The 12,314-nt window shown below is 49.6% G+C and overlaps 1 protein-coding gene across 3 annotated transcripts in view; it reads left to right on the top strand.

Annotated features, from left to right (window-relative positions):
* LOC144374341 (uncharacterized) overlaps positions 1–12,314 on the top strand; it is a 28,627-nt gene that overhangs the window by 6,018 nt on the left and 10,295 nt on the right. For 2 of the 3 annotated variants that reach the window (XM_078037194.1, XM_078037195.1), the window contains 2 exons: positions 7,004–11,816; positions 12,060–12,247. In XM_078037194.1, the coding sequence (XP_077893320.1) occupies positions 11,586–11,816; positions 12,060–12,247 (419 nt within the window). In that variant the 5' untranslated portion in view covers positions 7,004–11,585. The remainder of the gene's footprint in view (positions 1–7,003; positions 11,817–12,059; positions 12,248–12,314) is intronic. The other variant, XM_078037196.1, reaches the window with a different exon arrangement.

Genomic DNA, 12,314 nt, shown 5'->3' with positions numbered 1-12,314 from the left:
CAGGGACACCCAGTGAGGATGCTCGAGGAAACCTTTCTGTCCAGGAACGCAGTGGGACTGGTGAGGGCTGGGGTCCTAGGGCGAGCTGGCTGCAGCTTTTTACCTGAAGTCCCCCTGTCCCGCCCCTTGGTGATCCTCCTGGAGTCGGGCCCCAAGTGACTTCTCCCTTGGCCGTCTTTGGGAAGCACCAAGGAACTGTCTGGGGCCCTGTCCCTGAGGGCGACAGGGCTTTCAGTGTTTGCTGACTTGAGTCGTGGGGAGTTTGTAAGGAGGACTCCAGCCCTCCACCTCTACCCGCAGACGTCCAATGGATGGCTAAAGGCAGAATTAGAAGGGCAGCATCTCTGCCTCAATATATGGCCCATCCATCCCCTTTGCCTGAGTCACCTTGGATTTGTTACTGGACCCTGCTGGCTGCATCAGTGCCCACCAGCACAAGGAACAGGCAAAAAAAAAAAAAAAAAGAAAGAAAGAAAAAGGAAAAAATAAAGAACGTTGATCAAACTGGGGAGAAGCAGCCAGAAGGCTTGGAAGAAGCCCCTGACCCACAGAAGTGGTTACAGTTTATAGAAACAAAACCCAAGTGATCTACATACGTGAACTTTCTTGGCCTGAAGAAAAGCAAAAATGGGAAAAACACAGAAAATGCCTAGGCAGATGGCCTGTGCCCAGGCCTGAGGAAGGGCGGGACCCATCTTAGCTTTCCTGGCTCCTCAGGTGGGCTTGGGGGTTGCAGCAGAAGGAAGTTGCTGTTAATTCAGAATCCAGACCCCCGCCCCCATGCAGTCTGTTTCATGTCCCAGGAACAAGGTCTGATTGATGTGCATCTGAGAGCCAAAGCAGGTGGCACAGCTTTCCTGACAAGGCCCCACCTGGCCAATCCTGGGATGATGGACAGACCTCACCTGGTCAGGACCACCTGCTTTGGCAGCTGTGCAAAGCCCAAGCCCTTGCCCTCATTCCCCTTTCTATAAAAGCTCCAAGTCATTGTCACTCCCTGAAGACAGGTGAAGGATGTGGGTCCCCTTGCCTTCCCCTTGTGGCTGCACTGATAAAAGTTCCTTTCCTGCTGGGCATGGTGGTGCATGCCTGTAATCCCAGAGATTCTCGGGAGGCTCAGGCAGGAGGATCACTTGAGGTCAACCTTGGTGATTTAGTGAGACCCTCAGCAACGTAGTAAGACCCCTTCTCAAAACAAGAATAAAAAGGATTGGGGTGTGCTCAGTGGTAAGGCACCCGGGTTCAATTCCTAGTCCTTTACCTGGAGCTGAAGCTCCCTGCCTCCTTTTCTTTTCCGGGTTAAAGCTTCCCCTGTGCATTCAGTCTTATTGGACTTGGAGTTACCATTGACCCAACTCAGAAGTTCCCATCTCTGGTATCTCCACCTCCTCTTGGTACTGGGGATTGGACCAGGGGCTCTGCCACTGAGCTACATCCTCAGCCCTTTTAATTCTTTATCTTAAGACAGTGCCTCAATAAGTTGCTAAACCTGGCCTCAAACCCACAATCCTCCTGCCTCAGCCTCCTGAGTCACTCTATCACAGGTAGGTGCCACTGTGCTCGGCCTGTGGTTGCATTTGGATGCAGTCCAAGCTGCTGCAGGTTTGGGGAATGTTCTGTGGGCATCTATATAACAGTACCTGGACTGGGGTGCTTTCTAAAGGGGGCACCAGACCCTCTCGCTGTTTTTCTGTGGATATCTGCCTGGCCTGCAGTGGGTTGGTCACAGGACATTCAGGAGAGATCTAGGGCACTGGGCAGTGCCCTCCATTTAGCAGGTGACCTGGCAGGAAGAGCCCTTGCAGCAGGGAAGTGGGGTGGCACTCTGTAGGTGAAAGCACAGAGCTCTCTGATGACTAGTGACTAACACAATGTGAAGCAGAAACATCCCATGAACTTCATGTTCAAGTACAAAGTTGGCTAGGATGACTGGGTGGCATTGAAATCTCCTGAAGGTCCTTCTTGGATTCATACAAAAAGAGAGAGCGAGGGACTAAGGGGCAGGAAGGAAACACAACTTTTTCAAACACTAAGATCTGGAGTCCAGCTCCTGCCACGTAGTCAGTGAATGAATGGATAATAGTTGTTTTTACAGGACCATGTGACCTGGGGCTGCTCGGCTTCCTGTGGGCCCTCAGCATCCCTATGTATAAAGCAGGGGCACAGACCAAGGGTGCTGTCAGCTTTCTGTTGCTGTGACAAAGCATCTGAGAGAATCCCCTTAAAAGGAAACAGGGTTTCTTTTGGCTCATGGCTGCATAGGTCTCAGACCATGTCACCTTAGCCCTGTTGCTTTGGGCCTGTGGCAGCACAGTAGGACATCCTGGCAGCTGGAGCACATGACAGAGGAGGCTGCTCATCTCTGGGTAACTGGGAAGAGGGTGGGTAGGACTGGGCTGGGTCCCAATATCCCCCTCAAGGTCACACTTTTAATGATCTCATCCCTTCCATGAGGCCCCACCTACTAAAGTTTCCATTATGTCCCAAGGGCCACAGGCTGGTGACCAAGCCTTTAGCACATGGGCAATGGGGACATTTGACATCCAAACCACAATACCAAGTGATCATTAGCTGGGGGCTAACCTCTGGTCACCGGGCCAACCCCTCCCCACAGCCCAGGCCTGGGGAGATTGACTGCATTGTGCAGGACACCCACTGCAGGCAGCTGCCTCAGCCAACATGGAAGTCCTTAGCAGAGGCTCTTTTTTTGAGGGTGAGGGAGATACCGGTGTTTAGTCTCAGTGGTGCTTGACCACTGAGCCACATGCCCAGCCCAATTTTGTATTTTATTAGAGTCAGGGTCTCCCTGAGTTGCTTAGTGCCTTGCCATTGCTAAGGCTGATTTTGAAATTTTTGATCCTCCTGCCTCAGCCTCCTGAGGTGCAGGGAGTACAGGAGTGCACCACTGCGTTGGCCAAGGGGCTCCTTTTTGGCAGTGGGGTTTCCTTGGAGAGAAAGCTGACCCTGTCCTGGGGTCATCCCTGATTTTCCCACACAGCAGTGCTTTGTTACTTTTTCTTTTCTCTGGAGGGCAACTCAATTCATACTTAGTAAACATAGCCCCACAGGTTCTCTGATTAAGAATAGTGCAGAGCTGGGGGGCAGTGGTGCATGCCTGTAATCCCAGCAACTCTGGAGGCTGAGGCTGGAGGATGGCATGTTTGAAACCAACCTTAGCCATTTAGTGAGGCTCTAAGCAACTCAGTGAGACTCTGTCTGTAATGAAGTATTTTAAAAAGGGCTGGGGATGTGGCTCAGTGGTAAAGCACCCCTTGATTCAACCCCTGGTACCAAAAGAGAGAGAGAGAGAAGTGAAGAAATAAGGGAAAACAAAACTCAAGCTAAGATCTTAACCCTGCAAACGCAGCTGGTAGAGAAACGTGCTGACTTCAGGGCTATGGGGATTCACCTCACCAAGACTCAGCAAATGCTCTCCAATCCTGTCACCCTCAGGGCTGGGTGAGCTCCGCGGTAGAGCACTTGCCTAGCATGTGCAAGGCCCTGGGTTCAATGCCCAGTGCGGCAACAAAAAGAATTTCAAAACCCCATGTGATCCTCATGTCCAGGGAGAGCAGTCAGAGCAGCTGTCTGCCCCTGAGACTGGGCCTGGGAAGACTCACTGGGAGGATGCCAGGGGGCTCATCAAAGATCCGGGGAATTGCCACCAGTGCGGCCAAGGTCACTCCTAGATGGCAAAATGAAACTGTGAGCCATGTTTTCTGTGACTCTCAGGAATCCCTTCCACACCTCTGTCATTAAAACAGGGAAGAGTAATAATGTCACTCAGTCCCTTTATACTGCTGGGACGACAGTGGTCTTTAGAGGAGATCCCATGGCTGCCCTCGGTCACCCCCTGCTTCACATCCCCTTAGTGACCAGTGGTCTCTTCCCACCTGAATGCTGTCCAGACCCGACTCCTGGGGTGCAAGCCTTCCCCTCCACCCTCCACCAGTGCTCACCAGCTGCCCTGGGGCATGGGAGCCTGTGACCCAGGCTTGGGTAGGGTTTCCCCCTTAGCCAGAGCCATCCTGACAGCCCCAGCCTGGAAGTGGCTGCCTGGAACAGAGCAGGAGGTTGCTCCCTGTGGCCCCTCTGGTCCCTCTCTTCCTCCTGTTGAAGGAGCATGTGAGGAATGACTTGTCCTTAACCCTGTGCAGAAGCTTCCAAAGAAACCGCTTCAAAGCCCTGGAGCAGGGGAGGGGGTTGAAAGGTTTGGAGATGGAGCCATCTGAGAAGAAATGGCAGAACTTCAGAGATGAACAAGAGAGCAGGAGTTCCAAGCCTCTTTCGATGGAGTTTCTAGCAAAACAGGATGTTGGTTGCAGGAGCCAGATGCAAGCCAGGCTCAGATGACCCCATGGAGTACCATCAGGCGACCAATGGCCACTTCAAAACTGTATCGTAAAAGAGCTTCCAGTCCTGAAGCACAAACTATGCCAGGGGCCTCCAGGCTAAGTGACAGAAGCAGGCACACAATGACACATGGTCTGTGACCTCACTCATGGAGAGTATAATACAGTTGTACCATAGAAGTAGAAAACATTACTACCTGCCTTGCCTACCTGATCCTCACAGTGTCCCTAAGAAGCCAACACAACAAACCAGAAAGCACAGTGTCCCTGCTAGCAAGTGCAGGACCTAAGTCTTGAACCCAGACACAGAGACCAACCAAATTAAATGAAATATTTACTGGAATACTGGTAGAAATCTAGGAGAAGAGGCTGTGGCCTAGAAATGGGGAGGGTTGGCTTCAATCCTCAAAACCCAAAGCTGTCAAGATGGTTCAATTGACCATCCACATTAGAAACTACTCTCCAACGAAATATGCCCCAAACATTCTCAAAACAGAGGGACCGATTGGGAGGAAATGGCAACCCAGTAGAACAGGAGGCACGAGGAGAAACACAGATGAGCACTATGCATGGGAGGAGGTCACTGGAACACAGCTGGCAAGAACATGAACACAGGCTCAAATGATGTATTTCATTTATTTATTTTTTACAAAAATTAAGGATGTTGATAATATGTGCTGGAAGGGGATAGGAAGATAAGCTTTTTTCATACATTTTGGAGGCACATTTAACATTATCCATGAAACTTAAAAAATGCACGAATGCTATGCTCCCTACAACACAGAAATTCAGGTCTTGGGACGTGCCCTGGGAAGCTCCCAGAAGGAAGTTCATTTCAATGCTGTGTTAAATTATAAGACATGTACAATGCAATGGCCATTGGCAGGAAGTCTGTGGCCACAGTGAATAAGGAGGCACGTGCTGACTGCAAGTTCTTAGGACCTGTGGGTGGAAAGAAGACCCTGGACCACATGTCTCAGCTGTGGGACACAGACACAGCCCTGAACATAGGCTGGTCCAGCGGCACTGTGCATCTCTGCAGATCCACACAGTGTGGAAACCGCAGCCATCACTTGGCTTTAGGGACAGTAGCTGGGGTGATTTTCTTTTCTTAGAGATAGGGGACCACGGGTGACTCCCTCACAAACAGATGACCAGAGCCACCTCTGGGGAGACTCTGGGCCAGGAGGTGATGGGAGAAGAGGAATTTGATCATCTGTTTCCATTTTTCTGTGATTTGGTTCAAGTGGTAAAGTGGTGGTATTTATTAATTAATGGATCAAATAGGTTCATGATTGTTTTAGAGTACAATTAGGTGCCTTCAAACTTTAGGCTACATGGGCACATTTGACAACGGTTCCAGCCATTCTCTCATCCTTTGGGTCATTCCCCTCCTATGTCCTGTGAGACATTTTCTATGTGAGGCTTTAAGAAGAAGAAGAAGAGAATATTCTGTAAAGAAAACCTTATGATCTGTGAATTATAAAATTGAATGGGTTCATTCAGAAATCAGAAGTTCTATTGAAAGCTATTTGCATGAGGCAAATAAAACCTATTTTTAGGCATCCTGGTGAAGACAAGGTTTTATCTTCATGTCTCATGTCTGTGTTTTTCTTTTTATTTGTTAGAATGAAATTCATAGGTTGGCAGACCATTCTATCAGATGTGTACCTAGATGACATTTCAATTACCCACTTTTACATGGTAGACATTTTGTACATGAACACTGCCTGTCTGCAACTTTTTTTAAAACAGGACTGGGCTCAGGAGCCCAAATACCAATGTTAGCTGGAACATGTTCTCCAGTTTGGCCTATCTGTCAGTATTTCCTGAGGTCATCTGTTCAATGAGCTTCGTTACTCCTGCTCCCTCACCAGCTTTCATAGAAACCACATGCTGTCTATGAGTCAGAGACACCAATCTCACAACATAGCATTCTTTGAGTATCCAAAGTCCCACTTTTCACTTCGCCATGCCTGACATTGTCGGTAATATTTATCGGCAAATGTGAGATTTTCAAAGATCCAATTCTATGTGCTCCTTTCTCAAAAAGCCTTAGGCAGGGCTATAGCATACATAAATATGAAGTAAAGGCCTAGTTTTTAAAATGTCATCCATTGAATAATTGACACATGTCTGAGATATTTTTTATTTTGGAGGAGGTATTATTTCATAGGGAATTCCAACAGCTACATGATAGTGAAATGAGAAGTCTTGCATCTATTTTATTCTTTGTGATGATTTTTATGAGTAAGGATAAGATACTTCCTTGTTCCAATGAAGATGTTGCCCACTTCTGTGAATGGATGCACCGTGTCACCCACTACTTACATATCTGCATGTTGTGCTTGACATTAACATCATACTTGGCAGGTGGCAGAAAGTCAATACTGAAGTTAAGGTCTTGTGTTCTAGCAGCTGTGCTGCAGATCCTTGGTGTGCCACCTTCTGCAATCCATGCTGCTCTGTTCATGTTCCTATTGACTTCCTGGTGATGAGCATCATGGTCTCCTGGTCTTGAGAATGGCCAAGCATTTCTCTGTGAATGTGGAAGATGGGCATGTGGAAGGCTTCAGGGAGGAGGGATCATTGATCATGTACTCTAATCCATGTGCCTGTTTAATGACCTGTTTTTCTTCTTGGGTTTTAAGGGAGACACTGCCCTCAAACACTTCTGTGCAGCTGGGAATGCAGGCTTCTGCTTCACCTTGAAGGAAGCATTCATGAATCCTTTCCAGAAGACATGAGAAGAGAGAGTGAGCCTCTGGTATCATGCAGGTTCCTTGCATTGCCCATGGGCTAGAGGAGAGAAGAGTTTCTTCATGAGATTTGATCCCCTTTTTCCTGAAAAGTTCCACACGGAGGTGAGTCCCCAGCATGTTTAGACATCATTTCAGACATCTTTGTTGATGGAAATGAATCACACCCCCTGATGATGTGGAAGAGCTAAAGATGGGTTTGCTATGAATTTTCTATTTCATTTCTAAGGGCCTGAGTCAAGCCAGCCATTGTACTGTCAGCGCATGAGCTGCTGGTCAAATGTGAGGAAGTGGACTTGCTTTATGAAAAGACCACCCTGATTCAGTGAGCCAGAGGCAGGCTGCAGTCCCTGTTTTCCTGTAAAGGCAGATTGCTGTGGATAGCCTCTGGCCTCGTCATGCAGCCCTGCTCAGAGTAGGGGATTGAGGGTCCAGGCAGATCCCTAGTTCCTTTTGACCTTTATTGCCATTTGGCCGCCCCAGGATCCTTGGACTCTACCTAGTCTTCTGGCCTGGGTCAGGGGATGTGAGGTTTGGAATCCCCCTCTGTGGCAGGATCCCAGGGCCCCCAGCCACTTGAGGGCAGCACATCCTTCCCTAATTGTGTTAGAGGGGGAGGATTCTCCCACCCATCCTCATCCATGCTCATCCCACATTTTGTAGCTTGACACCTGAGGACCTTTATTCATTGACTTATGCTAAGATAAGTCAATCAGCAGTCTCCCAAGGGTTTACATTGTGGTAATTGACACCGAACATCCGTTTTGTAATTAAACCATTTTGGAGGACACAGTTGAGTGGCATTAAGCATGTTCATGTTGGTGTATAGGCGTCACCACCATGCATCTCCAGAACTCACGTGAACATACTCTTGCCATCAATGCTGAATTCTAGTGCCCTTGAGGCTCAGGAAAAAACATTGTATTTACTTTTTATGAACCTGATAATTGAGAATCTGAGATAAGTGAAATCCTACAAAATTTACCTTTCTCTGGACATGATCATTTTCAAGGGATGCAGTTCACCCCCACTCGTGGGCATATCAGGTCCACTGCTAACTCTGCGGGTGTTTCAATTGCACTCTCAGTGACAGTGGTGACTGTGTGCACATGAGCTGTGTGTCCAGCTCAGATCCCAGGATCTAGGGTCTTTGGTTCCACGCAGCCTATAGGTTGCCTGCTCCTCCAGGTCTCTGCAGGCCAGTGGCACGAAGGCCCTGGGCCTGGTGGTTTCTTTAGGTGAGTGCAATACGTGTCCACAGTGTCGTGGGACATGATGGACTATAAATAGAAGCAATGCCTGGATACTCCTGGGATCTCAGTGGGCTCAGCCTGTGTGCTGAGAATTGTTGTGACCTCCTAACTAATGGGCCCCCAGAATCCCAGAGAAAAGGGCAAGTCCAGAGCAGTGGAACCTCAGTGTCTCTGAAAGAACTTTTGGGGTGGGGGGCCGGGATACATTGATGTGATGACTCTGATGCAGAGTCACGTGCTTCCAATCTAGGTAGAGGTGCTCAGGAGCAGTCTGGGCTGGCACGTGGGTTCCCCACCTCCACACCTGTGGAACATCTTGGGGCTCTGAGAAGCACAGCAGCCTGACCACGTGAGGGCATCTGCTGTCTCTGCGTACAGTGAGCTGGGTTTTCTTCACGTCCCTCAACAATTCCACATAACACCAGCTCTGAACCCAGAGTCCTGGGCACTTAGTTGAGGCTCCATCAGCTCCCACCTCTCTCTACCTGACAGAGACCTCCTGGCTCCCTCTGCACTCATTACATTGAAGATGAAAACCTGGAGGGTGGGACTTCCTGTCATCCAGAAGTTCCCAAACACATTCCACTGTTCCTGGAACTCAAATGGTTGGGGTGGGCCACAAGCACCCTGGCATCCATGTGTGGGAACCATGGTAGTATAATCAAGAAACAGGAAGGAGAGGGGTTGGACTGATCAGTACAGATGGCAGGGCATAGTACAGAGTGGAATTGAGAGTTCTCACCTGGGGTGATTGTTGTGATGTGCACAAATGGTCTGCTGGTGCTGGGGTGCCCACATGGTTTCTGGGGTCTTGAAAGGCTACACATGCCCACAGAGTGTTCTCAGATGCACAGTGGGAGGCCCGTTCCAATATGTACATGTGGAAGAAGTAGGAGACCCCCTTAGTGTGGAGGTGCCATCTAGAAGGCAGCCTCACTTCTCTGAAAAACTTGATTGGAAAAAAAGGGTACGGACCTGTGCCCAAAGAGCCATATATGCTCCTGGAAGTTGGTGGTGGAAATAGTTCTCCATCCATTAATCACTCCCTCACTCACTAATGTCCTTGTGTCCTTGAGAAAGGCTTTCCCTTTCCTGGTTCTCCTGAATAGAAATCCTCTTGCCTCTTGGGTGAATAGGGTTATGGGTTGTGCAGAGGGTATTGGTCCACTGAGCATCTCAGAGACTGTCCTTTATGGAGCCTAATTATCCCAACTGGGGAATGAGGCCAGGGTCCTTACTGTGGTTAGTGTGAGGACACCATGGGTTCAGAGAGGGAAAGAAGGACAAGGGAAACTCAGATGTCCCTTCATGGCCCCTGGAGTTAGAGGACTTACCCCTTTGCACCTGGGATCAGGAGACCTCATTTCCTCGAGGACATGCACACTCAGACGTAAAACTTGAGTGTGGGTTCCTTTCTGGGGCCCAGGGCTGTTCTTAGCCACCAGGAATGACAGTGCTCTCCATGCTGAGTGGAGCTATTTTTGCCTGGAAAGAGCCCATGGTCACGCCTTGTCCAAAACATCCCACGCCAGGAGCTCCTATCCCTACATTCCTGTTCTGAAAGGAAGCCACTCAGAGACAAAGTGGGTCCAACCACCTCCTATGTGTTCACTCATCACTGTGTTCCAGCAGTCACCCCAGTGAACAGTCCTGATGGGATTAAATGTGGCTCAGAATGTCACCCTCATGAGCCCTACCCTGCTACAGCTGCAGTTCTGCAGTGGGAGAAACTCAAAACCACAAAACACATGCACATGAAAGAAAAGAGCAAGAGCCAGAGCCCAAACAGGCCAGGTGTGGCAAAGACAGCTGGAGTGCCTAGGTTGGGACTCAGAATTATATCAGTGGGGTGGCATTGCTGCTGACACCAGCATGATAACAGAGAGCCAGCCCTGCTCATTTTGGGGAGCAGTGTGTTGAAGAAGACAGCAGAAATTGAGAGGCAGAATTGAGTTTGGCCGTAGGAGGAGGTTGGGTAAAAGACCAGTGTGAGTTGGAGGGACTGGGCAGATAGAGAGAGGCCAGGGCATACCCCAAAGCCTGGAGACTGCACTTGATGTCCAGGGTTGTGAAACACCACCTCCCCTCTTACTCACAACTGAGAGCAAGGGGCATTGATAAGTTCAGTTTGTGTGCAGCTGCATCCAAGGTGGCTCGGCTAGGCACCTCTGTTTCCTTGACTCAGGAGGCTGGGACTCCAGGCTCCACTGAGGCTTGGCTGGGAGGATCAGAGTCTGAGTTCATGCCTGTGTTCCTGGTAGGATCCATGTTGGCTGAGCCTCAGTGTTTTTGTAATGAGAGGATGGGTGACCGTCATGTCTTTATCACAGGACACACTTGCTAAATGGATTTGTTTGCTCTGAGGAGGAAAGAGAGAGGGGGGAGTGGTGCTGGAGACAGGGATGCAGACAGGGGTCATGGACTTGGCATAACTCAGTCTTGGAGGTGATATCCCATCACCTGTACCCACTTCAATTCCCATGAATCCAGAGGCTGGGCCCCCTTGAGGTGAGGGGTGAACTGGTTCTGGGCAGCAGGATGCTGTGGTACCTCGGAGTCTCTGTGAGACCCCAACACTAGACACACTTGGCCCTTTTGAAATATTAGGAGAAGCCTTGGGAAGCTGTATGGCAGAGGGGAGCAGCCTCTGCATCTCAGTCACCTCCAACTTGCCATGGTATAGAGTGGGAACTGCAGCCATGATTGGACGGACATTGGCCACGTCCCTGTGTGGGACACAGGCCTGATTGAGTTAGGGTGTATTCTTTGTCTCTCCCCTTCTTGTGATTGTCGCATGTCTACATTTGTGCTTTAGCCAACTGTGAGTCCCATCCCTGGTTTCAGAGAGAATAGAGGGTGTTATGGGCCAATAGACACAATAAACCCTAGAGATTAGATGCTACCCTACTTTCCAGAAAAGACTGGGCACACCATGAGTTGCACAATGATGGGACCAGGATCCAAAAGCTGCTGTGAGGGAAGGACTGGTTGTGAATGCATTTTTGAAGGCTCCAAGCTGGAACTCTAGTGGCACCAAGCAGGGCAGATGCTGGTGGGGATGTTTGGGTAGTTGTTGGTGAACACATGCGCACCTGAGATGGGTAGGCATGCAGGAGAAATCAGCAGCCCATAGGGCTTTTGAAAGTGGTCTTATGTGAAAAGAGGCTCAGGTATGGGCACAGGAAATGACATCATTGCCTTGACAATGGATCAAACAGAACATGGAACCCTGGTATCCAGGCACCCACTTCACTGACCAAGCCATCCGAGCTCATTTGGATGGAGACACTGGAGTGAGAAGGATGTTCCCCTGTCCTTGCAAACAATGCCGAGCCTCAGGCTCCCAGGAATCTCAGGGGGGCCAACTAGGCCTTTTGTGGATACACTGGATGAGGATTCAACTTAGACGCCAGAGCCTCTGGCGCTTGTCGCAGAGGAGCTCAAGAGTAACAGTGAGTAGCACAGGGCAGGTGAGCCCAGCAGGCCCTCTAGTCTGATCCCTGATGAATGGCCCAGGACTCCTATTCTGACTCTGTGTGTGTGTGTGTGTGTGTGTGTGTGTGTGTGTGTGTGTGTGTGTGTTTGTACTGATAGGAACTGACCCATTGTGCTTTGACTCTAGTGTATTGGCACAAGTCATTTTTCTGTTTGTCACCATTTCCATTTTGAACCCACCATTCTTGGTCCCAACCCAGGGTGAAAATGATCAGAACACGGAGGAGCCCTTCAGGGTACAGAGCCTTGAACCTTACAGGCAGGACCAGCTTAGGAATGAGCTCCTGCCTGTCATTTGTGGGAGGAACCTACATTTCAGCAGCAACATGGGGTTAATCTCCTGGGATTCCATCCCCACCCAGCAGGTGCTGGATCTCTTGTTCCCAAGGTAAGCACCAGACCACCAAGCCCAAGTGTGTAGCCCCCTCATGCCTGGGTCTTGGGGCTGCCATGTA

The sequence above is a fragment of the Ictidomys tridecemlineatus genome, unplaced genomic scaffold (assembly GCF_052094955.1).
Source record: "Ictidomys tridecemlineatus isolate mIctTri1 unplaced genomic scaffold, mIctTri1.hap1 Scaffold_641, whole genome shotgun sequence".
Taxonomy (NCBI): domain Eukaryota; kingdom Metazoa; phylum Chordata; class Mammalia; order Rodentia; family Sciuridae; genus Ictidomys; species Ictidomys tridecemlineatus.
The sequence above is the reverse complement of the archived record's forward strand: the minus strand, read 5'-3'. Positions and strand labels throughout refer to the sequence as shown.